Source organism: Mytilus californianus, unplaced genomic scaffold (genome assembly GCF_021869535.1).
Source record: "Mytilus californianus isolate M0D057914Y unplaced genomic scaffold, xbMytCali1.0.p SCAF_3, whole genome shotgun sequence".
NCBI classification, from domain to species: domain Eukaryota; kingdom Metazoa; phylum Mollusca; class Bivalvia; order Mytilida; family Mytilidae; genus Mytilus; species Mytilus californianus.
Window position 1 is genome coordinate 120603294 of NW_026262679.1, and position 27447 is coordinate 120630740.

Sequence of the window (27447 nt, forward strand, 5' to 3'; positions counted from 1 at the left end):
TGATTAAGCTTTCTGTCGAGTGAGCGCTTTCAGATGAGTTAAAAAAAGCTTGATATTGTGTCGAGCAGCTTACATTTTATAACATGAATATGCAGACAATCTGATAATCGATACATATCATATTATATCATTTAACATATCATATCAAATCATATATGATATATCATACTTATCAATTATGGACTTTGACGAGGTCAATACGTTATACATGGACCTGTTCAGATAATATTGACCGAGGACGAAGTCCGAGTGTCAATATATAATCTAACTGGTCCATATATATGTCATATATATAACGTATTGACCGAGTGTAAGTCCTTAATCTATTTAACGTTATAACATCTGTAATGTAATGGTGGTTGGTTTTTACTTAATAGTTCATTCATGTTTATCCCACTTTGAATTATACATATAGCTTCTAAACTGCCATTTTGGTCGTAGTTGGCTATGAGGTTACCGGGCCTACCGGTCTTCTTCCGATAGGACCGGCCCGTGCCGGTCTTATATGTCTTATGACGTCAGACAAGAAGTTTAGCGTTTTAACTGTACGTGACTGGGAAAGCTTACTTGAAAGCACAGAAACTGAACATCAACTTCTTCAGGTTGATATTTTATTATGAGACTTCTTTTTAAAAACCACCATAATGTCTCATTTTGCTATTCTTAACTATTTACAGTATTACTATTCATTGTAAATTGTTCTTAAATTATTTGAAAATAATTCGGAAAGTCCTTTATCATATAGCAAAATCAAAAGCCCAAACACATCATACGAATTGAAAACAACCATTATCGGATTTTATTTGAGTATTTTGCATAAAAGAAACCAAGTTTTACGTTGTTTCACCAGCATACCGGGAGATGACTTGATAAGTTCGGGTCAAGCTTATCAACGTCGGTTCATTCATTATGACGTCGGTGATATATCTGGGTCAAATTCGTGATCAACAATTTTATATAGCGCTGATCGGAGTGATATAGACAGTGGGAACACCAATAAGATATATGATATGGTATATGATATGATATGATAATAGTATATTCCTTTCCTGTCCAGTCCTGTCCTTTGATAGGATAGGATAGGATAGGATAGGATAGGATAGGATAGGATAAGGTAGGATAGGATAGGATAGGATAGGATAGGATAGGATAGGATAGGATAGGATAGGATAGGATAGGATAGGATAGGATAGGATAGGATAGGATAGGATAGGATAGGATAGGATAGGATAGGATAGGATAGGATAGGATAGGATAGGATATAGGATAGGATAGGATATATGATAGAATAGAATATGATAGGATATAATTTGATAAAGGATAGGATAGGATATATTGTAAAATATGTCTTCGATGTCATTAAATTCCTGTTTTCGCTCCTTGTCGATAGTTTTTATTTATATATGAAACAGAACTCTATTTATAATCCAAATGTGAACCAGAGACTAACACTCAGCCCGATGACATCCGTGCAACAGGATACTTTTAAAAAAAAGATTACTAAATGAATCATTGATCAAGATCAAGATTAAATCATGTACTGTACAATGTATATACTGAAGACCATGTTTAAAGGTATATATAAACAAATAAGTTTAATTCGTTACTGTATTTCGAAATTCCAAAACTATTTTATACGAATTTAATTTGTTGATAAGATTAATCAAAATTGTAATTATCATGAATGGCTTTTTATTATGCGCACTGAATATCATTTAATTATTTAGCGTTCTTCACTTGATCTCTTTTTATGGAAATAACATTTGGTAATTTGCTAGATTTAAATTGTTACTTCCCTTTATTTCTCCTAGTTCCCTGTAAGAAATATTCTCATACTGCTAACTCAAAGCTGTATCGTTACATCAGGATACCAGATCGTAAAATTACATAGGAAAAATGGCAAAAGTTCGGGAAACATCTTCAGTCAAAGAATTTAATGAATTACTTGATAAATCAGACAGGTACACTTATACATTGTAAATCTGACACATTATGAAGTATAGTAATTGAACCATGTAAATTTCATAATGTAAGGAAAATTAAAATACACTGCTTTTTAACATGTTCAATATTACACAATAAATGGAGCCCAATAAATCTGTACTAGATAAACATAACACAGGCAATTGTCTCTGAAAAAAAAATCCTATATACCTTAATATAACATACAGACATAAGGTACTTAACTCGCATATTTGATATTGTTGTCCCAATCATTTGTAGCAGGCCTCCCTAAGTATGTCAACCTTAATAATTTCGTCTACCAACAGCTGATTGGAAATATAAGACTCACAGTAATACTTTGTTGTATTTTTTGTAAATAGTGAATTTAAATAGGCCAAACATGCAACATTGAATAATCATCAGCCTGCTTGATTGTTTATTGTATATTCATTGAAGAAAAAAATAAAAAAAGAATAGACCTTATCACTATTTGGGAAATATAATTTTTTTCATCTTCTTCTTCTTTAGGTTTTGGAAAACATTAAATTTCATATAAAGATTAATTTCCGGTGCATGCCTGTGTGAGGTTGCCACAATTAGAAGTATAGTAAAAATTAAAGCTGTATGACATCAATATGAGTAATCATATTAATTATTTCCATGACACTTGAACTATCATGACTATTGAAGTCTAACCTGGAATCCTGGAAAAATAATTTCGATTTCACAAGCTTCCCTTCAAAATAACACCAGGTCACCAGCACTTCCATTCAAATATGGATTGGTTAACATTGTCCCCATTTTTTGAGTTTTTCTCGAAATGTATTGTGTTAATTCCAAATTTACATCGATGACACTCGGATAGGGCATCATTTTATTAGGACATCCTTTCCTCGACACTAGAGGAACCACGAAAGGTATTTACATTACTAACCTAGACAGTCAGGGGTACTACTTGTACAAGTTATTTTTATTTACTTGAAGGAGTAAATATTAATATACTTATATAAGTAAATTTTTAAGATACTTATACAAGTGTATTTTATTTACTTGTATAGGTAAACTATTTTAATGGCTTAGTTATGTCCCTTAGACGTTCAGATTTTTTTACTTGTGCAAGTAAAAAAATCATACTATCTTTTTTTCTTGAATTTCTCAGGACTACTCTTATAGAATTTTAAATTGTCTGTCCTTTGCAGATGTCTTTACTAATCATTGAAGTGTAATTTCATGGACAATGACAATCTCATTTGTCTGTTATCTTCAAAACACTGCTCATTTACAAGCCCCCAAGGGGCAATTTTTGAAGGCCTTGCACAATTACTTAAGATCTTTGCGCAATTAGTTTCTTTGTTGAATTAATGAGATGAAACGTTAACGTTGAACTCTAATAAAAAATTATGAGTTAACCAGAGAAAAATTGTTTAAGGCATGTTTTTAAATCCCAAAACTTGAGAATTTTAGGGATTGTAAAAAAAAATTACTTATACAAGTAAATTTTTTGAGAAAATTAAGGGGATATTATTCAAACCTTATACGAAAATATGAATATAAAAAATTTACTTATATAAGTATATTATTATTTACATCTTCAAGTATTTTATCAAATTCAGTGCTTGAGACCTGATGCTATATTTGAATTGGAAGTCTGCTTACGGTATTGAGATTATTGTCTCAGGAACCCAGACAATATTGAAGTCATACAACAACCCTTTTTACATTGTTGCATCAGAAATTTTCTCTTAAGAAGTAAAAATTTTACGGGAACGTCTGAGATAGCCAGTAAAGGGGGGAATATATATAGCCTTAACATGTATAGACTATTTTAGGGGTAATCTGTGACACTTAACTTTTGACCTCATACATCCAATTGGGTTATGTTGTGCTGGTGTTTTTTATACGATCGCAAAATCGTATATTGCTATCACTTCGTCGTCTGCCGAAGACATTTGGTTTCCGGACAATAACTTTAGTTTAAGTGTATGGATCTCTATGAAATTTAACCAAAAGGTTCAATACCACAAAAGGAAGGTTGGGATTGTTTTTGGGGCTGATGGTTCCAACTGTTTAGGAATTAGGGGCTAAAAAGGGTACCCAAAACGAGCATTTTTCTAGTTTCAGGACAATAACTTGTGTATAAGTATTTTGATTGCTCTGAAATTGTCCCGCAAGGTTCAATACCACAAGTAGAAGGTTGGGATACATTTTGGGGGTAATTGCCCAAACCTTTCAGGAATAAGGGACCAAAAAGGGTCTAAAACAAGCATTTTTCTAGTTTTCAGTTTACTTGTGTTTAAGTGTATGGATGTCTCTTAAATTGTACCACATACATTTTACAAAAAGAAAATTTCTTCAAATATTTTTTTTGTGGGTGGGGTGTGGGGGGTAAACAAAATTTTTTTTTTGGGGGGGTGCAATTTATTTTCTCCAAGATTTAAGAAATTGTTAATTTTCCAAAGAAAAATTGAGGGTCACAATTTATTTTGCTATTTTGCTAATTCTTTTTATATAGTCTGAAAACAGATTTACATGTACTAAGTATTACGCAACAGCACAGTGTATTGCACAACAGCAAGAAATCTTCAATTGAATATAAATTCAAATCTGATTATCATATAACCAATTTCAAGTTCTTTGACTACATTTATTCTGTGTCAGAAACCTATAATGTGTCAAATATTTAATTACATTCCAAATTCAGACCTGTATCAAGCTTGAATATTGTGTCCATTTTTGTCCCAACTATTAAGGGTTGGAACTCTGCTTTCGTATCGAGCTGCGCTCGGCGAAGCAGTTTATTTTGACATAGACTGATTATAACGAGTTTGAGATCAAAATGGGATAAAAATTTCCAGTATCAAAAGTTTTAATTTCGGATATATAAAAAAGGTTAATCATGTTAAAAGTTGCAACTTTCGGTTAAGATTTCACTAAGGTCAAAATCTAGTACAAATGATTGGTCAGTAACAAGTCATTTGTAATTGATCAAAAAGGGGTTAACAATGGTAACAATAACTATAAGGATTTGACACCATTCCTGGTAAATGGACACTTCAACACCCTGCTTAAAAGACAATTCTGCACCATTATATTCATTTGACATGATGGTATCCATTATGTTAATTTCACATGTTGGTTTCCATTATGTCCATTTCACATGTTGGTATCGGAACATTTCACATGTTGGTATCGGGACATTTCACATGTTGATATTGGGACATTTCACATGTTGGTATTGGGACATTTCACATGTTGGTATCGGGACATTTCACATGTTGGTATTGGGATATTTCATGACCAGACTCGTAGGCACCTAGTTTTTATACGACCGCCAAAAAATTTTTGTGGCCGTATATTGGTTTGAAGTGGCATCGTTGGCGTCGTCGTCGTCGTCCGAAGACACATTAGTTTTCGCACTCTAACTTTAGTTTAAGTAAATGGATCTCAATGAAATTTTACCATAAGGTTCAATTCCACAAAAGGAAGGTGGAGATTGATTTTGGGGGTTATGGTTCCAACAGTTAAGGAATTAGGGGCCAAAAAGGGGCCAAAAATAAGCATTTTTGTAACTTCCAGACATAACTTGTGTGTTAGTGTATGGATCACTCTGACATTGTACCACAAGGTTCCATATCACAAAGGGAATGCTGGGATTGATTTTGGGGGTAATTGCCTCCAAATTTTAGGAATTGGGGGCCAAAAAGGGGCAAAAAACAAACATTTTTCTAGTTTCAGGACAATAACTTGTGTGTAAGTGTATGGATCTCTCTGACATTGTACTGCAAGGTTCCATATCACAAAGGGAAAGCTGGAATTGAGTTTGGGGGTAATTGCCCTAAACGTTTAGGAATTTGGGGCCAAAAAACAAGCATTTTTCTAGTTTCCAGACAATAACTTGTGTTCAATGCAAGTGTATGGATCTCTGTGAAATTGTGCTGCAAGGTACCATACCACAAAGGGAAGGCTGGGATTGAGTTTGGGGGTGATGAATCATAAGGTGGTTCAAAAAATTTGGGGGGGTGGGATTTTTTTTTTCTTTAAAATTTTCCATTTTAAATTGGTTATTTCTGATTTATATATAAAAGCAAATAATAATGATATGGTTTGAATAGGTAAATTAAAATTTTTTAGTTCTTAGACCACTTTCATTCTGTGTCAGAAACCTATGCTGTGTCAAATATTTAATTACAATCCAAATTCAGTGCTGTATCAAGCTTGAATGTTGTGTCCATACTTGCCCCAACTGTTCAGGGTACGACCTATGCGGTCGTATCAAGCTGGGCCCCAGCGGAGCATTTTATTTTTCATACAGTTGCTTAGTTTATTGTGTTTAACATTGTTTAATAAAAATGATGACCATTCTAACAATAAACTTATTCTTTTTCTTAGGGAAAGGAACTTCTGAGAGAAAAAAAAAGAAAAAAATACCATTAAATTCCACATTTCGATTGGTACTAGTGGTACATGTAGATATTTAAAGACAGCAAATGTCTACCAAAAAAGCTTCATAGGACAAGGGAGATGACTCAAACTGCACAAACATGACAAATATCTGTATTTTTTTTTTTATAGAACATTTCCGGAAATTATTTTCCTTGATGTGAAGTTTGAGCTAATTTTAAAAATATTTTAGTTTTTGTATTCATGATATTTATACACATGGTATATTTATATATGATCTGAAGTTTCTTTAAACTTGTAGTCAGCTGGTAGTCGTCCATTTCTCAGCTGTATGGGCCCCACAGTGTAAACAGATGAACGAGGTTCTAGAGGAACTTTCCAAAGAAACAGAATTTGTCAATGTTGTTTTCATGAAGGTACAACTTTATTTACTTTAAAAAAGAATATGTTCAGCTGCTATCACCATACATTTTTACTCTTGCTTCTCTTAATTAAAGATTGTAGAGATACAATGTAGATGCATTTGATAATGTTTTATTTGATTATCGTGTCACTTTGAAATTGAATGTTGAAGTAAGTAAGACATATATGTTGGTGTAATTCATGAAATTAGAATAATTGTCAAATAAATGGTTACAGGAAGGACAGAGTATCCATAGTCTTATTTAGCCTTCCCACAAGATTATGTACTTGTCTAAAGTTAGGAACTTACAATTGTATAAAGGGATTTCATTGACTTTTCATTTTTGTCTAGCCTGAAGCTCGACATAGGGATAGTGATCCGGCGTCAGCGTTAACAAACTTTTTAAAAGCTTAATATTTCAGAAGGTAAAAGACCTGGATCCTTCATACTTTGTATATAGATGCCTTATGTTATGATATGTCCATTGTCCTTGACCTCATTTTCATGGTTCATTGCATTAATTGACTACTGTAAATTCAGAAATTATTGCGTGCATTTATTATTGCAATTTTTAAAGAATGGACAAAAATGTGAGATTGATTATTGCGATATCATGAAAATCTGCATACAGATATATGTAGCAGACATCAGAATGCGAGTTCTTATTATTGCGATGGTCACCCAGTCGCATTATTCGCATTAATAAAAACATCGCAATAATTTCTAAATTAACAGTACTTGAAAAAAAAGTTCAGATTTTTTGTAATCTTATTATGAGTAATAGGATTACTATATTTGGTATGTGCATACCTTACAAGGTCCTCATGCCCCTCAGACAGTTTTCACTTGACCTCGACCTCATTTCATGGATCAGTGAACAAGGTTAAGCTTTCGTGGTCAAGTCCATATCTCAGATAATATAAGCAATACATGTAGGTCTACTATATTTGGTGTATGGAATGATTGTAAGGTGTACATGTCCAACTGGCAGGTGTCATCCAAACTTGACCTCATTTTCATGGTTCAGTGGTTAAAGTTAAGTTTTTATACGACCGCAAAAAAATTTTTGTGGTCGTATATTGGTATGACGTTGGCGTCGTCGTCGTCATCTGGCGTTGTCCGAAGACACATTGGTTTTCGCACTCTAACTTTAGTTTAAGTGAATGGATCTCTATGAAATTTTACCACAAGGTTCAATACCACAAAAGGAAGGTTGGGATTGATTTTGGGGGTTATGGTACCAACAGTAAAGGAATTAGGGGCCAAAAAGGGGCCAAAAATAAGCATTTTTGTAACTTCCAGACATAACTTGTGTGTTAGTGTATGGATCTCTCTGACATTGTACCACAAGGTTCCATATCACAAAAGTAATGCTGGGATTGATTTTGGGGGTAATTGCCTCAAAATTTTAGGAATTAGGGGGCAAAAAAGGGGCAAAAAACAAGCATTTTTCTAGTTTCATGACAATAACTTGTGTGTAAGTGTATGGATCTTTCTGAAATTGTACTACAAGGTTCCATATCACAAAAGGAAAGCTGGAATTGAGTTTGGGGGTAATAGCCGAAACGGTTAGGAATTGGGGGCCAAAAAGGGGCCAAAAATAAGCATTTTTCTAGTTTCCAGACAATAACTTGTGTTCAAGTGTATGGATCTCTCTGAAATTGTACTGCAATGTACCATACCACAAAGAGAAGGCTGGGATTGATGATGGGGGTAATTGCCTCAATATTTTAGGAATTAGGGGCCAAAAAGGGGCAAAAAACAAGCATTTTTCTAGTTTCAGGACAATAACTTGTGTGTAAGTGTATGGATCTTTCTGAAATTGTACTACAAGGTTCCATATCACAAAGGGAAAGCTGGGTTTGAGTTTGGGGGTAATTGCCCTAAACGTTTAGGAATTTGGGGCCAAAAAGGGGCAAAAAAAGACATTTTCCTAGTTTCCAGACAATAACTTGTGTTCAAGTGTATGGATCTCTCTGAAATTGTACTGCAAGGTACCATACCACAAAGGGAAGGCTGGGATTAAGTTTGGGGGTGATGAATCATAAGGGGGTTCAAAAAATTGGGGGGGGGATTTTTTTTTTTTTCCTTTTTTTTCTTTTTTACCTTTTTTTTTTCTTTTAAAATTTTCCATTTTAAGTTGGTTATTTCTGATTTATATTTAAAAGCAAATAATAATGATATGGTAGGAGATACACACCAAACAGGATGTGTAAATTATTATATAATAAGTATTGTGCAATAGCAAGAAATTTTCAATTGCACAGTATTCCACAATAGCAAGAAATCTTCAATTGCACAGTATTGCGCAATAGCAAGAAATCTTCAATTGCACAGTATTGCGCAATAGCAAGAAATATCAAATAGCACAATATTGCGCAATAGCAAGAAATTGTCAATTGTACAGTATTGCACAATAGCAAGAAATATTTAATTGCACAGTATTGTGCAAAAGAAGATACTTCGTATAAATTGCTTATTTCTTGACCAATTTCAATGGGGTTTTATTCTTGAATTCTTGGGGTTCTTTAATATGCTGAATCTAACCGTGTATTTAGTTTTTGGATTTTGGGCCCCGTTTTTAAATTGGTCCACATTGAGGTCCAAAGGGTCCAAAATTAAACTTTGTTTGATTTCATCAAAAATTGAATTATTGGGGTTCTTTGATATGCCGAATCTAACCGTGTATTTAGATTCTTAATTTTTGGTTCCGTTTTCAAATTGGTCTACATTAATGTCCAAAGGGTCCAAAATTAAACTTAGTTTGATTTTAACAAAAATTGAATTCTTAGGGTTCTTTGATATGCTGAATCTAAACATGTATTTAGATTTTTGATTATGGGCCCAGTTCTCAAGTTGGTCCAAATCGGGGTCCAAAATTAAACTTTGTTTGATTTCAACAAAAATTGAATATATGGGGTTCTTTGATATGCTGAATCTAACCATGTATTTAGATTTTTGATTTTTGGGCCCCGTTATCAACTTTGCCCACATTGAGGTCAAAAGGGTCCAAAATTAAACTTTGTTTGATTTCATCAAAAATTGAATTCTTGGGGTTCTTTGATATGCTGAATCTAACCATGTATTTAGTTTTTGGATATTGGACCATAATAGGTGAATGTCCAATTTAAAATTTTTAAGTTCTTAGACCACATTCATTCTGTGTCAGAAACCTTTGCTGTGTCAAATATTTAATCACAATCCAAATGCAAAGCTGTATCAAGCTTGAATGTTGTATCCATACTTGCCCCAACTGTTCAGGGTTCGACCTCTGCGGTCGTATCAAGCTGCGCCCTGCGGAGCATTTTATTGTGTTTTGGTCTGTTTTTCTAATACTGTATGCAATAGGTCAACTATATTTGGTATATGAAAATATTTAACCATGTACATGTCAGTCTGGCATGTTTTATTTGACCGTGACCTCATTTTTACGGTTCATTGCTCAATGTTAAGTTTTGTTTTTTTTGTGGTCTGTTTTTCTAATACTATAAGTTATAGGTCAACTATATTTGGTGTATGGAATGATTGTAAGGTGTATATGTCTGTCTGGTAATTATCATCTGACTGTGACCTCATTTTTATGGTTCATTGGTCAATCTTAAGTTTTCCTGGTTAAGTTTGTTTCTTAGATACTATATGCAATTGGTCAACTATATTAAAAGCATGTAATGATTGTAAGGTGAACATGTCTGTATGGCAGGGTTCATCTGACCTTGGGCTCATTTTCATGTTCATTGATCAATGTTAAGTTTACCTGGTTAAGATTGTTTCTTAGATGTGCAATAGGTCAACTATATTTGAAGCATACTTGGTGTATGGAATGATTGTAAAGTGTATATGTATTTCCAGTTAGGTTTATCTGACCTTGACCTCATTTTCTTGGATCATGTTTAGTTTATGTGATAGTTGTAGTAAAGCTTTATATTTAGGACTATCAACATAATATCAATGGCTAGTATTAAAAGAAGGCATTTCAGCGTGTGCACTCTTGTATTATATAATTATTTTACTTAAAATTTTGTGTTTATACCAGATTTTTGGTCATCTGTGTTAAATTTGTTAAAAAAGTGTTTGTATGTAGAGCAGTTTTGAGCATGCCATTGTTTCAATGATCCATTACTGAAAACTGTATATAGAACTATACATGTAGCTATAGATGTCAAATTTCATTTTGGTGAATTTGATATTTGGTAGTTGAATAATTGATGTTTACCTGAAATATCCTTTTTCTATTCTTATCACTTGGCGTCCATGGTCTGCTAATGTTGTCGTACGTTAACTTTTACAAAAATCTTCTCTTCTGAAACTACTGGGCCAATTGGAACCAAACTTGGCCACAGTCATCCTTGGAGTATCTTGTTATACATGTTATAAGTGTTATTATAAATTGCAAAAATTATCAAGATCCACATTTTGTACCTAAATCTTGTTTGAAATTGTCTGATTAGAGTTATTGCTCTTGAAACACATTTTTTTTTAAAGATTTGTATTGTTCAGATAGAGTGAAATGTGGAAAAAACAATGTAGCAATGTTCTTATTGATATTATTGCTTCAGAAAGCATTGTTTCTCACGTTTCTGATTTGTGCCAGCCACCAGGTGAGGAATTCAGACTCCTGGGAGCCTTTAGTTTGTTGTTTCCAATATTTACCATAAATAATGAAAATAGCTACGTGGTCAATGGTGGTATGGGTTTTGCTCCTTGTTAAAGGCCGTACAGTGACCTATAGTTGCTAGCTTCTACGTCAAAAAATCTGGTGGAGAGTTGCCTCAGTTATACCACATCTTGTTTTTATAAGTTCAAAGATTTTTATACGCCCGTTTACGGGAGGTATTATGGAATACCTCTGTCCGTCTGTCCGTCCGTCCGTCCGTCCGTCCGTCTGTCCGTCCGTCGTCAACATGTCGGACACTAACTCAAAAACGCTTTAACCAATTTGCATAAAACTTTGGTGAATTGTTTATATCTATTGACGTGAGCTCCCTTTCGGTTTTTATAAATTTAAAATTTCGAGTTTCTGACTTATGAGGTTTTATTCATTAAAAAAAGGGGGATTTTCCAGTTTTCGGACAATAACTCAAGAATGCTTTCACCAACTTTCAAGAAATTGTGGTGAATTGTTTATATCTATTTACATGAGCTCCCTTTGAATTTTTATAAACTTTAGATTTTACGTTTCCGAGTTACAGGGTTTTATTCATAAAAAAGGGGGATTTTCCAGTTTTCTGACAAAAACTCAAAAATGCTTACAGCAGTTCGTATGAAACTATGGTGAATTGTTTATATCTATTTAAGTAAGCTCCCTTTAGAATTTTATAAATTTTACATTTTCCATTTCTGAGTTATGGGGTTTTATTCATTAAAAAAGGGGGGATTTTCCAGTTTTCGGACAATAACTCAAAAATGCTGTCAGCAATTCTCATGAAACTTTGGTGAATTGTTTATATCTATTGATGTAAGCTCCCTTTTGATTTTCATAAATTTCTAATATGACATTGAGAATTAATTGAACTTTATTTGTTTATAGTCTGACAGCAGATTTACTAAGTATTGCGCAACAGCACAGTGTATTGCACAACAGCAAGAAATCTTTAATTGAATATAAATTCAATTCATATAACAAATTTCAAGTTCTTTGACTACATTTATTCAGAAACCTGTAATATGTCAAATATTTAATTACAATCCAAATTCAGACCTGTATCAAGCTTGAATATTGTATCCATTTTTGCCCCAACTGTTCAGGGTTGGACCTCTGCGGGCGTATCCAGCTGCGCTCAGCGAAGCAGTTTATTGGTTTTGGACCAATTTAGGCCTAAAATCAAATATATTTTAAACTGTCTGATTTTCTGAATCTCAAATGTTTAATGTATTTACTTTAATAAAACAATGCTATTTTGGTTAAAGAAATACATACCCTTTTCATGAGTCATACAGCCATGAAATTCATTAAAATGGCAAAAATTATTCAAAATCTTGTCTATTTGACTTGTACATGCTTGGAAATAATATGTACACATGTAGAGCATAACCGTCACCCAAAAATATTTCATAAACAGTAAGTATATTTTGTGTTTCTGTAGTCACTGGCAAACAACTATTTTAGGCCACGCTTTTGCCCTATGTTACATTTAATTTAACCAATATGTTCTTTACTTATAGTTAGTCCATTTTAGTAAAAAAAATCAGACCAAATCTTGCTAATGATGTCACTTCTAAGACAGTCAAATTGTGTCATCAAGGCTTGGCTAATATTCCCATTTTCTGAAAAGCCTTTCTTCTGATCCTTAAAAAATGTGATTAGTAACATCAAGCAATTTTTTTATTTTTGATGAATTTACAGGGCCAAGTAAGCCCCAAAATGTACCTTGTCCTTTATGGTCATGTCTGTGTGGATACATAAGGTATGGTATATACATATGCTAAAAGAAAAGTTTGAAAATACCATGGAAAGGCATAAGCAACTGCAAATCTAAGACAAATCAGGTGCCAAAAGGAAAAAAACCAGAGAAAGCTAATATCTGCAAAACATTAAACAACAGCTAGTGTATTAAGTGAACTGTACAAATAACTAAATGAACTCATATGCTTTGGAACGATAAGACTTATTTGTTGTTCTATTTTCTATCAACATAAGTTGTACTGATGGAAAAATCATGCCAATAATTTATGAATGAGTAAAAATGACTGTGATTATTGTTACAGTAAAGAGAACATGTAAGTTGTAGGTTTGTGATTTTTTTCTTTGGTTTTATCAGGTGGAAGCAGAGGATATCCCAGAATTGTCAGAGAAATATCAGATAGCAGCAGTGCCAACATTTATATTCCTTAAGGTAGGTTTTTTATGCCCCTGTCGTAGCGGAGGGGGCATTGACTTTTACCCTTGTCCGTCTGTAAGTCCCAAAGTTGGTTTCCGCTCTCTTACTTATAGTTTGCCTCTACCAAATGTTATGAAACTTATACACAATGCTTATTTATATCACAAAACACAGATCAAGTTTAATTTTGGTGGCGTCACTGTAACCGTTCTAGAGTTATGCCCCTTTAGAAATGGAAAAATTGCTGATCTAACTTTAGTTTGCCTCAACCAAATGTTCTGAAAATTATACACAATGCTTATTACCACAAAATACAGATCAAGTTTGAATTTTGGTGGCGTCACTTCTACTGTATTAGGGTTATGCCCCTTTACAAATGGAAAAATTGCTGAATTTTTCGTTTCTGTTCTCTAAAGTTTGCCTCAACCAAATGTTATGAAACTTATACACAATACTTATTACCACAAAACTCTGATCTAGTACAAAGTTTGGTAGCTTCACTTTTACTGTTCTTCAGTTATGTCCCTTTATAACCTTTTGTTTTTATGATATGCAAGCGGGGGCATCATCTGTGATATGTATATAGATTCTACCCTCCCCCCTCTTTCCCATTGATGAAAATATAAAAATATTTATCCACTGGAGATAGTTAAATTTTCAAACTGGACTAAGTGTTTGGCAGTCAACATTTGCACTTTAACAATGGCAGCAGCCATTGCAGGCAAGACGTAGGGTTCCACAGAATCCATTACTAATTTTTTTATAAAAATGTTCTTTGGTCAATTCTGTTACACACTATTCAATTAAACTGAAAAAGGCTTTAAATTTTTAAACACATGTATAAAGGTTAGATTAAAAATTAAGCAGCCCTACAAGAAGTTGATACTTAGGTATGACATTTTCCGCTCACATGCAGTGTACTTAACCCCCAATAACATGGTTACAAACAAGTACATGAAGAATTGTTAGTCATTGTAAATTATAGGCAACCAACGATTCAATTTTTGGAAAGGGTGGATGGATTTTTTTTGGAGACCTTTGATAAAGCAAACTAAAAAAACTTATTCATTAACTGACAGATGGTACAGGGAAAATTTTAATATTTTTTTTTTTTTTTTATTTACTTATTCAAACTGAAACAAACAATTTAGAATCAAATTTATAAAAAAAAAAAATTTGTCTCTACAACAGCGAATGATCAGTGCCTTAATATATTATATATGTGTCTAAATTGTAAATAAAGGTGCACTCTCTTTGTCTACAGAAAAATCAGGTGGTTGACAGGATAGATGGTGCAAATGCTGCAGAACTGACAAAGAAAGTCAAATTATTGTCATTACCAACAGCTGGTGTCATTACGCAACAATCAACAGCACCCCCGAAACAGGTAATAGAAATGCCATATGTTTTACCTCATTTCACGTTACAATAGCAATGCCCTAAATATATTTGATACATGTAGGAATTCCAGTCAGTTCATTAATTACAAAATCTTATATTGATGATTTAACATGGCATGTTATAAACATCTGTCTATCAACAATTACTTGTACAGTGTAGAAGAATCAAAAGTACTTTGTTTATTTACTCGACTCCTATCATGCAACAGACAAAATTAACTGTACTTATTTTGAAGATTACCATTTATTTTCAACTGGGTGAATTATTCAAACTCTCATGTCGATACTATGTAGAATTCCTGTATTGCTATATAAGTAATTCTGAACTTAAACGCAAACTTAAATGGAATTTTAAAAATCCAGCTGAACCTTCATGCTATCACATCTTAATTTCTTTTTTTTCCTTTTTTTTTTTTACTTGTGTTAATTTATTGTCATTTTTGTGAACATTTGCAATTGCTTTAATTACAAAGTTACCACAATAACAAGCATCTACAGCAAATATTCATCTTGGAATATTTTGTTCTTTTTTTTTACAGATTTCAAAGTGAGTTTCAAACATATTAAAATTGGACACTGCAGTCAAAAACTGTTATAAAATTTATTTTTAAATTCTACATATGACTTGGATAGAAATATTTGGTTAGCAATATCTATACAATATAAATAAGAATATGTGGTATGAGTGCCAATGAGACAACTCTCCATCCAAGTCACGATGTATAAAAAGTTAACTATTATAGGTCAAAGTATGGCCTTCGACATGGAGCCTTGGCTCACACCGAACAGCAAGCTTTAAAGGGCCCAAAATGACTAGTGTAAAACAATTCAAACAGGAAAACCAACGGTCTTATCAATATAAAAAATGAGATATGAGAAATACCTGTGAACCACATCAACAAATGACAACCACTGAACAACAGGCTCCTGACTGAGGACAGGTGCATAAAAAAATGTATATTATGAATCTGATTTTACTGTAAATGCAGTGGTAGAATCTATATGTATATTATTTATGAATCTGATTTTACTGTAATTATCATGCCTTATTGTTTGAACTGTATTTTTTGTAAATTTGTTGATTTAAAATAAAAAAAACTTAAATATTGATTTAGGATCTTGACACCAGGCTAAAGAATTTGATCAACTCTGCTCCTGTTCTATTGTTTATGAAAGGTTCGCCTGAAGAGCCAAAATGTGGTAAGTGACTGGTAATTCCTAGCTGTATGTTCATCTTTTCTACACAATAATATAAATACTAGAATCATGCAAATAAAAAGGAGAAAAAAACTTATAAGCTCATCATCAGTATACCATATAAAAAAAAGATATGACATTTTTCTAGAGCACAAAACAGCGCTTGCAAAAAATGCCACAAAAAATTGTAATCTTTGAAATTGTTGTCACACACTAAAAGCCCCTTGGGGATTATCAAAAGTTGGCTGGTGTGTAAGTCACTTTACAAGGAGTTATAGTTGAGTCTCACAAATTTTAATAATTTATCACATTTTGGTTCTTTAAATGGATTTTTTTTTCCAGAAAGTTTGTACCCATATCTTCTACTCCAGATAGATCTCTATAAAACTTTTTTTTCTGAAATTTGGTTGTATAATATGAAAAACATACTTAGTTTTTGACAGTATAATCAATGATAAATATGTTTTACATGTATCTGTAGGTTTTGGAGAAAATATATTTGAATTTTATGTTTACAGGTTTCAGTCGTACTATAACACAGATTTTTAATGAGAGAGGCATCAAATACAGTACGTTTGATATACTACAAGATGAAGAAGTCAGACAAGGTATGATATTGGTCAATACAAACTATTAACATTAGTAAATAACACAGCAGGGATAAGCCAAAAATGCTTTGAAAAATTATTTCATGATTTTGGGGCAGACCGGAGTTCAGGGAGATAAAATCTGTACTGCATTTGTAAAACATTTTGAAGACAGATTTAACATTGTTTGTGAAACATTTTTTGAAAAGGAATTGAATTAATCTGTATTACTTAGAAGCTTAGAATATATTTATGAAAATGGTTAACACAAATAGAGCAGTGATTTTGAAGAAATATGTCCATTAACCTAAGTTTGCATCCTTGATAAAAATAAAATAGATTACATTTAAATTCGTTTATGATTAATTTGTTGTTTGTGCTACCTATTTGGCAATGAATATTATAATTGCATTTTGTGATGAAACAAGTTTAATTTTTATTTTTGTTGGTAGACATAATTATATATTGTAAAGGCGGGATGATGCACGTTTTAAAAAGTTTCATTCAAGTCAAGTAGATTTCAAAAAGTTTCTCAACGTTTCAATAATGTGAGTTTCCGGTGCCCATCATCAACTTCTGAGATAATAAACATTTAATTTGTTCATGATTAATATGTAGATGTTACCTTTTGGCAATCGATATTAAAATTGCATTTTGTGATGAAGCAAGTATATTTTTTTTTAAACGATGAGACATAAATATATATTGTAAAGGTGGGACAATGCACGTTTTGAAAAGTTTTTATTCAAGTTTATGTAGATTCCAAAAAGTTTCTGAACGTTGCAATAATGTGAGCTTTCATGCCCATCATCAACTTCTGAGAGGAAAAATATAGACTCATAGTATTCCTCTATGTGGTAATATTTGTACCATTGAGCAATCTTTGATCAATCGCTATTATTGAACTCAGATAGTTGGCCCTGATACAGTGTATGGTTGCAAAGAAATAAACCAAAAAATCATATTATTTAAAGTTAGCAAATGACAGTTGTTATTACAGACTGAATAATGCTATGCATGCCTGAACTAAAAAATTATGAAAAGATCAAGGTCATTGGTTTTGTATTGACATTTTTCAGGTTTGAAAAAGTTTTCCAATTGGCCTACGTATCCTCAGTTATATGCTAATGGAGAGTTAATTGGAGGATTGGATATTGTTAAAGAATTGGTTGAGTCTGGAGAACTAGAATCACAACTTCCTCAACAAGAAAAGTTAGAAGACAGGTACAATTATAAACACAATTTCTATTGTTCAGAATCATTTAATTCTACATAAAAAGATAACCGGAACCCCAAAATTGGACAACAGACCACATCACCCACCAACACCAAGCTTGTCAGAAAAGACAGATGTACAAACAAGACAACAGGAAATAACACTAGGTCTAGATAGCCTGGCTGGATATTTGCACAAAATGTGTTGGGGTTAAACTGGTTTACATGCACACAAATCTTTCCCTTTGCCTATCTAGAACATTTGCCCTAAAGAGATAGGCTCTGTCTAGCTACCAACAGGATGAACCCTTACTTGAACAAGGAAGTAGAAGACCACACAAAAGTTGGTTAGCAGCGTTAACATGTGGTTGTTTCTACTGGAGGCCAGCTAAGAAAGGTAGTCTCCACTGTTGCATGGTTGAGTACTGCTGCTTCAAAATTATCACTTGCAACACACCTTCACAGGTTTCACTAAGTCTTATCATAAAATTTAATCAAAATCGTCAGTATTTGTGAAAGGCCTGTAAATTGTCAGATCTTTGAAGGAAGATCTATTTTTACTGAATTAGTATATCACGCCTGTAGCTCTTACTGTTGAAAGATATAAAGACTTCTTAAATTATGTTGTAATTCATAAATTCAAACGAACATAAATTATTTACAAAATAAACTCAGTGCCTTTGTATGGGATCAGCTCGCCTGAGAGAGTGCAGCAAAGCTTTAATTTTATTAAAGACAAATGCAAACGAAAGTTCATCAGCTACTGTCTGCCTAGATCGCTGCAGGTAACAAACACAAAAACCAATCAACAAGAATAAAAACAATTTTCATTATGTAAGCAAATGCAAATTATGAATCAAATTAAAGATTCAATTCTTATACACATTATTACTCATATAAATAAAAAATAACACACAAGAAAAATACATTTTGTCGGGCGGGAGGGTGGGAAACTTTACTGCACCAAAAGCGAACCTCGACTGACAATATCTTAATTTCACACAACTGCCAAAGTATAGCACGAAATATTTGAATTGATCTTATTCAAATATCATGGTTAGTTCTAACTCAACCAATGAAAAACATTTAACCTATTAAATAACATTCAACATGTGTATCAATTATAAACAATACACGTGGTAATGTTTACATATCGGTAAACATAACTTTAATAAATATATGTATAAATACATAATTTTTCAATGCATAAGTTCTATTTACAACTTTACACTAAAATGTACGGCAAGAAAAAAAGAAATATTATATCAACAATTTAGATGCTGATAACTACTGTATAACTTCTTGAATGTATTCCAAAATCTGCAACCCTGTAAAAGTAAACTTCTATATTAATGGAAGGTTACACATATAAACATTATCTCCATAACATCAAGTTTTCTAACAAATTCCACAAGTTGTGAAATATACTCCAAATAGGTTGCGGAAAAAAAAAATTGCCTTCTAAAAATCTAAAAAAGGTAATTAGTCATTGCTTGGTTTCAGTGGTTTCTTTTGTTGTTCGTAAAAAAGAATTTTCAAAAGTCATCTTATGATTTAAAGTGATTGTGAAATACCACAACCTAAATAATAAACTGTCACATCTTTTGTAAAATACCTACAGATGGAATGACACATTAAATCCTTCTATTTGAGATAAAGTCTAGTGAACAATTTTGTCCAATTTATGATGTCTGTTTTCCTGTTGAAATTTTTTTTTGAATTATGAAAAATTTGAAAAAGTGAGGATATGGTGTATCCATTCATAGCACAAAATTGATACACAAACATGAAATAACTAAAAGTGCAGGGACAGGGCTTTTATTGCTGTTCTTCATTTCAAAGTCACAGTGAGGCCTTTAATATGGTCTTTGAATTGAAATCTGAATTGCCACTGCAAGCAAGTGCATGAATATTATACTAATAATAAATGTAAACACCTTAATAGGAGTCTGTGAAACATTACCATCAGGAAATGTTTCCCCATTTATAATTAGTTATGGTACATATGTATTAAGATATCCATAAGAAATTACAACATCAAGTAAAAAAAAAATTAATACAAAAAAAATACAAAAATCGCTTGATTTAGTAAGAGTAATTCTGGGGAAGGAATTGTATTGGTATATTTTGAAAAATTGTTCAGAGAGAATATTTTGAATAAATAACTGTAGGAATTGTAAGAAATATACACTACATCAATTGTTTTTTGTTAGGTTTGTATACAGTTTATGGTGCTCATACCTGTCTGACAAGATGCACCTCCATTGACTCTATTTTTATAGTCATTGATTCACATTATTTAAGGAAATTTGGTCAGTTTCTATATTAATTATTTAGTGAGTAATGATACAAATATTTTATAATTCGATTGCAATGCCCCCTTGTGAATTTGATTCATGAATTTCGACGAGATTTTTATTTCGTTCTCATAGAATTTAAATATATTGTTCATATATGTACATAATAAATAAAATGACTTGGACATTTCATCATGCCTGTAATGGTTTCATGATACATAATTCAATAAAAATTCTAGAGATCCCCTATTTAAATACCTCTTACTATAAACTTGGTGCACGTACAGTTTCAACCTAGGTCCTTTTTTTTCTTGCAGAAAATCATTATACATATTATCATGATTATTGATATTACAAAAATGTATAAGGATGGTTATTTTAATGTATCTTAAAAAACAATTTATTGGATTTTCTTATCCAAATTTCATGAAACTTAACATAGTTGTTTCTTATGATGGTCAAACGATCTGTATACTTTTTGGTGAAAATAAGATTAAAACTTTTTGAGTTACGGGACTTAGTAACTAAAACAGGTGTGTGTTTTTTTTCACATGTCGCGCCGTATCTCAAAAACAATTTATGGTTATTGCTTAAAACTTTACACACTTCTTAGTTATATTAATCTTAAGATCTGTATACTTTTTGGTGATGATTCAAAATTTATTTTTGAGTTATTGAGTATTTTGTAAAAAAAGGGGGAGGGGTTTTTTACATGTCGCGTGGTATCTCAAAAACGATTTATGATTGTTGCTTAAAATTTTACACACTTCTTAGTTATATTAATCTAAAGATCTGTATACTTTTTGGTTTTGATTCAAAATTTTATTTTAGAGATATTGATTTTTATTTTTTTAAAAGGGTGGTTTTCACATGTCGCGCCGTATGTCAGAAACTATTTATGATTATTGCATAAAAATTCACACATAAGACGACGGGTGTTTCATGCACTCATGGCGCAGCTGTTTATTAGTCCCCTACCGACGAAGTCGAAGGGGACTTTAGGTTTGCACTCTGTCCGTCTGTCCTTCAGTCCGTCCATCCGTCTGTCTGTCCATCCGTCAGTCGGGCAACTCAGCTTTCCACACTTTTTTCTTCGTTCTTGAAGATATTGATTTGATATTTGGCATATAGTTTTATCATGACAAGTTATAGATCAAGTTCGAATTTTGTTCCAGTCTGATGATTTAGTCCAGAGTTATGGTCCATGAAAAAACTCCATAACTAATGTTAGAGTACTATGTTAAACCATATAATCTGTACAAAGGGAGATAACTCATTTTTTAAAAGACATTCTTTGGTAAATTGTTTGAGGAATTTTGTGGCAGGTTTATATGTTATTTTGTATAAACTAATTTTCTGAATGCTACATGTATATATATATATATTTTTTTATTAAGTGAAATCCTTTAATTAGATAATAATCTATTTTTATTAAGGTATATATTTCATTACATTACATTGTGTAGATAAAAGTTGTTGATATTTTATAGGTAAGTTACAAATCTATATTAGTTTGTGACAAATGAAAGAAAAAATATTTGGAACTATTAATTATTTTTGATTGCAATTTGAAAATAGATATACATTGTATTACATTATATCTAATGTTAGAGTGTTATAGGTTTTCCACACTTTTTTTCATCATGCTTGAAGATATTGATTGAAAATTGGTAAATAGTTTTATCATGACAAGTTACAGATCAAGTTCAAATTTTTGTTTCGGTTTGATAATTTTGTGCAGAGTTATGGTCCTTGGACTTGAAAAAATTCACTCATATATTCAGTTTTCCACACTGTTTTTAGTCATGCTTGAAGATATTGACTTGATATTTTCTTTTTGTTTACACCATGACAAGTTATAGAACAAGTTAGCATTTTGTTCCAGTATAATGAATTTTTACCCGGTAGGGGCAATGTATTGCCATGCAATACTCTAAGAATGCTTGTTTATATTTATTACAAATCTATTACGTATTATAGACTAATAATATTTCATTCAGTGATTTTTTTTATCGCAATCTAATTAACTTTCGAGTTTGTTGCCGAAGTCTACCGGATCGTGACATTGATAAACAATTAAGACAGAGCACTTGGAGCATGTGACAAATAGTGAATTGAACGAGCTTTTTATATTTTCCACACCTTCCCATTTGTTATTTAACTTTTTCTTAACAGTTGTTAAATGATTTGTTGATTCAAATTAGTTTTTGAAGAATCAGTTATTACGTATAACACCAGTGCACATTTGTTTACATTCTGTCATCACGGTTTTCTCCTCACACTTGAGCTATGCGGTGGCCGAAGTTCATTTTGATAGTATAAAGGATTTTCTTTTACAAGAAGGTTTGTGTAAACTTGATTTATAGTAAAACTAAGCCATTCAAGTATATAAAACATGTTCAATTTTTTATTTTTGATTTGAACTTTCATATGACTTTAACTATAAATATTTAATATAGAATTTTTTAAATAGCTTAATTCAAAAATTTTATATGGAGATGGAGTATACTATCCTTTAAATATCCTTAGCTGGGAATCACTATTTTTGTTAGGTCTTAGCAGTTGTTTCAGCTTTCAGTTTTAATATTGGATTTCATATTAGTTTGGTTTTAAGTATAAATGACAAGACATTATTTGTCACATTGTGAATCTCCTGCAGAAGAATCAGTATTGTTCAATGTTAAAGTTCAATGTTGATTATCAACTTGACTTACATGTATCACAGTATTTGTATGTTACTCTAATTTTACTCTATTGCAGTTGTGTCAGCATCTTAGTGTTTGTTGTAATTGGGATTCCATTTCAACATTGATAAACAACTTGACTTACATTGGCTGTACTTGTTAAGTTATTACCTAGTTGATATTGCTCAGGGGCTGTAATGTTTTATTCATAGATGTAGCATGATCGACATGTAGCAAATAATTTAGCTTAAACCGGTGCTGGAAACTGTCTTGAATTTGCAGTTAAGTGTGAGTTTTTGCTCCATGACAAATGCCTCACTGTAACTGTGAAATTAAGATAAGCAGTTGTAACATATCAAGTGTTTAAAGGGATATTGTGCCATGGATACAGTTTTTGTATGCATTGTAACATATCAAGTGTGTAAAGGGATATTGTGCCATGGATACAGTTTTTGTAGGCATTGTAATATATCAAGTGTGTAAAGTGATATTGTGCCATGGATACAGCTTTTGTAGGCATTGTAATATATCAAGTGTGTAAAGGGATATTGTGCCATGGATACAGTTTTTGTAGGCATTGTAATATATATCAAGTGTGTAAAGGGATATTGTGCCATGGATACAGTTTTTGTAAGCATTGTAATATATCAAGTGTGTAAAGGGATATTGTGCCATGGATACAGCTTTTGAAGGCATTGTAATATATCAAGTGTGTAAAGGGATATTGTGCCATGGATACATTTTTTGTAGGCATTGTAATATATCAAGTGTGCAAAGGGGTATTGTGCCATGGATACAGTTTTTGTCGGCATTGTAATATATCAAGTGTGTAAAGGGATATTGTGCCATGGATACAGCTTTTGAAGGCATTGTAATATATCAAGTGTGTAAAGGGATATTGTGCCATGGATACAGTTTTGTAGGTATTGTAATATATCAAGTGTGTAAAGGGATATTGTGCCATGGATACAGTTTTTGTCGGCATTGTAATATATCAAGTGTGTGAAGGGATATTGTGCCATGGATATAGTTTTTGTAGGCTTATATATATCAAGTGTGTAAAGGGGTATTGTGCCATGGATACAGTTTTTGTCGGCATTGTAATATATCAAGTGTGTAAAGGGATATTGTGCCATGGATACAGTTTTGTAGGTATTGTAATATATCAAGTGTGTAAAGGGATATTGTGCCATGGATACAGTTTTTGTTGGCATTGTAATATATCAAGTGTGTAAAGGGATATTGTGCCATGGATATAGTTTTTGTAGGCTTATATATATCAAGTGTGTAAAGGGATATTGTGCCATGGATACAGTTTTTGTAGGCATTGTAATATTTCTGACAGACATGTCATTTATGTTCTTCTTTTTGCAGGCTGAAGAAACTTATAAATAGATCAAATGTAATGTTATTTATGAAAGGAAATACTGAGACACCAAGATGTGGTTTTAGTAAACAGACAGTTGGAATACTTTCTGAAATTGGGTATGATAATTAGGGAAAATAAACACAGAGTTACATGACTATCTTCTCATTATAAACAAAGAGTGACATTGTTATGTTCTCATCTTCACACAAGTAACGTTATGTTCTCATTATAAACACAGAGTTACATGACAGTGGCAGTCTAAATTTCCCTGACCTTCATCCCTGACAGCCCCTATTACAGGACCTATTTATCGTATTTATTGTTAATTCTTCTCATCCTGAACATGCATGAAATATATGCCACTGGATGTTAAACAACCAACTATCAACCAATCAATCAATGACCTCGCTACCTCAACTACTGTAGATCAAGCTGTATTTGTCAAAGATATTTTGAATGGATAAAAAAAAATTCTCCGCTGATTGTGCGGGATGAAAATTTCATAGGCAGATGCAGGTGTCCACACATTGTGCAAGAGAAAAAGAATTGTTTCTCCGCTAAGTGTAAGGGATGAAAATTTCATAGGCAGTCGCAGGTGTCCACATATTGTGTGAGAAAAAATAAAATTTTCTCCACTGATTTTGCGGGATGAAAATTTCATAGGCGGCCGCGGGTCTTAAAAAGATTTAGTGCATTAACTACAAATATTTTGGGTCCAATAAAGATGTTACAAATAATAAGAATTATAAGTATTTCCATGTTTTTCCCAATTATGTTTAAGATGATAAGATTGAATAATGTTGTTTGTTTATTTTTGTAGAGTGAAAAATACTGTGTTTTTATTTTTGTAGAGTGCCATATGATACATTTGATATTTTATCTGATGAAGATGTACGTCAAGGTCTGAAGAAATTCTCTAACTGGCCAACATATCCACAAATCTACGTAAAGGGAGAGCTGATTGGTGGATTGGATATTATTAAAGTATGTTGATTTAATCTAGAAAAAATAATTACATGTAAAGGGAATTAAATTGAAATAAGAATTGACACATTGAAGTATCTCATTTTCTAACACAGTTCTTATAAACCAAAGTAAATATTAAACTGAACAGTCAAACAAACTAATTTCATGGTAAAATGACAGCTCTCAAAAGGACAAGGTCTACATCTGTCAAAAAGGACCAAGGTTTATATCTGTCAAAAGGATCAACTTGTAGGTCTGTCAAAAGGATCAATGTTTCTGACAAAAGGGCAAAATCAGAGGATATGTGTTCTAGAATTTGCGCTCCAAATCTTGTTTACATGTCATGTATTATTAATGAGAGAGACCTAAAAAAAACTCAACCCTATGTGAACACAAAATTGAGGCTATGTGACCAATGTCAGACTGACATGCACTCTTGACAATGAATGCAGTCAACAAATATTGTTGGGCTATTATGCATTTTAGGAGAAAAAAAAATGATTAATCAGATTGTTTATTTGCTTTCAAAGGATGTTAAAATGTTTTAAATACATTATAATAACATTGCAAAGCTTTAAATCTGTAATTATATATCTTTCTAGACCTGAAATACATAAGATATACTGGTTAGTTTCTTTCATTTTGTTAAAAAAATGACATTATTTCAACAGCAAAATTTATCAGTTTAGTGAGCCATGCAGAATAGAATTACCTTTTTAAACATACCTAGTTTAAATTGTTATAATAACTCTGGGGAGACATCATTTCTACAATAGAATATAATTTTGATAATTATTCTTATAACACATTCAATATGTCTTCATTGGTTCTATAATAGTCTTTCTTGATCATAAATTACAAATTTACAGAGCTATTCAGAAGTTAAGAACTGTTTTTCCTTTGATGAACTCATCCTCTAAGGATTATTCTTAAAACGCTAAGTTTTTTACTGCAGAATGTTATTGTTAGTTGCTATAAAATATTTTATTTTTTCAGGAATTAAAAGAATCAGGAGAATTAGAAACAACACTGAAAGGAGAATGACTTATGTGAATTTATATTGATATACTACTGTATTAAACAAACATGAATTAACTTGTCAAGTTGTTGTGGATTGAGGTAAATTAATAAGCCGTGTTTGGGAATCGCAACATAGTCTCTTTTGAAATGAAATTATAAACAGTTTATGACTCTAAACAACACTTGTCTCATTTCTAAATGTGAAACCAAAAACTGCAAAACTTGTAAAATTTAAGAACAGATGCTCGATTTATTAAGAATTTAACTAAAAAATCTTACTGTACCAGAAGCTATACCAATTGTAAATCAACAACCCTTGTCTACAGATAAGAGTGTAACCTTTGGGGATTGTTGTTTGTCTGTGAACTGAAAGGAAAGCATAATAAACGTGTGTGTGGCCATAGATCAGACATTAACAACAATGCAAATGACATTGTTTACCAGCATTTTAATCAGTATGATCATTCAATCCTTTGTGTGTGAGTTTGCATCATAAAAAAAAATATACAACAGGAATGACAATCCTCATCTTGCAACACCTAAGGTTACTGGATTAGGGAATTTGAAACTGCAACACCATATGGTTGCAATGTCAATATTGATGGGATAGGTATTCCATCTAGTCCTTCCTGTTGCTCTATCTTGACCTGTGAATGTGATGAATATTTTCAAATCTGCTCCTCGACCTAGAGGCAGTCATGGTCATTGTCATTATACATCATTTAGGACCTTCTGCAATTTAAACAAAAATCAATGGGGATTCATCACAATTGCAGAAAGCTTTATTCACAATCCCTTTCAAAACTTCATTCTCTGTGCAACTTATGTTTTGAAATCACTGTTACAAACCCCATGCAAACCAATACAAACTTACAGCTATCATCTCGGATATTGCCAGTCACAGACTTTTCAGACTGGTTGCAGTTGCATTGGAAAAGATGAAAAGGAGAAAGATTTTTTTCTAAAACTTTCCTTTGCTATCAAAGGTCTCGATGCCATCAACTTGGGCAATATCCATTATCATAAATCAGTTCACTCGAAAATACTTCCGGACTTTAAAGATGAGCCTCTACCTATTATATCTTATATCTTTACCAAACAAATTGCAATTAAAAATTTCAATTACACACATGTGTTGCAGGATCT

General features: G+C 32.2%; 1 protein-coding gene across 1 annotated transcript; it reads left to right on the top strand.

The window, feature by feature from the left end:
* Positions 1-1812: 1812 nt before the first annotated feature.
* LOC127735996 (glutaredoxin 3-like) lies at positions 1813-26376 on the top strand. The gene is made up of 10 exons (XM_052246495.1): positions 1813-1961; positions 6647-6761; positions 13507-13581; positions 14831-14953; positions 16082-16166; positions 16682-16771; positions 17830-17974; positions 24321-24431; positions 25167-25299; positions 26278-26376. The coding sequence occupies exons 1-10, from the start codon at positions 1897-1899 to the stop codon at positions 26323-26325; spliced, it is 990 nt and encodes a 329-aa protein (XP_052102455.1). The 5' UTR covers positions 1813-1896; the 3' UTR covers positions 26326-26376.
* Positions 26377-27447: the final 1071 nt, after the last annotated feature.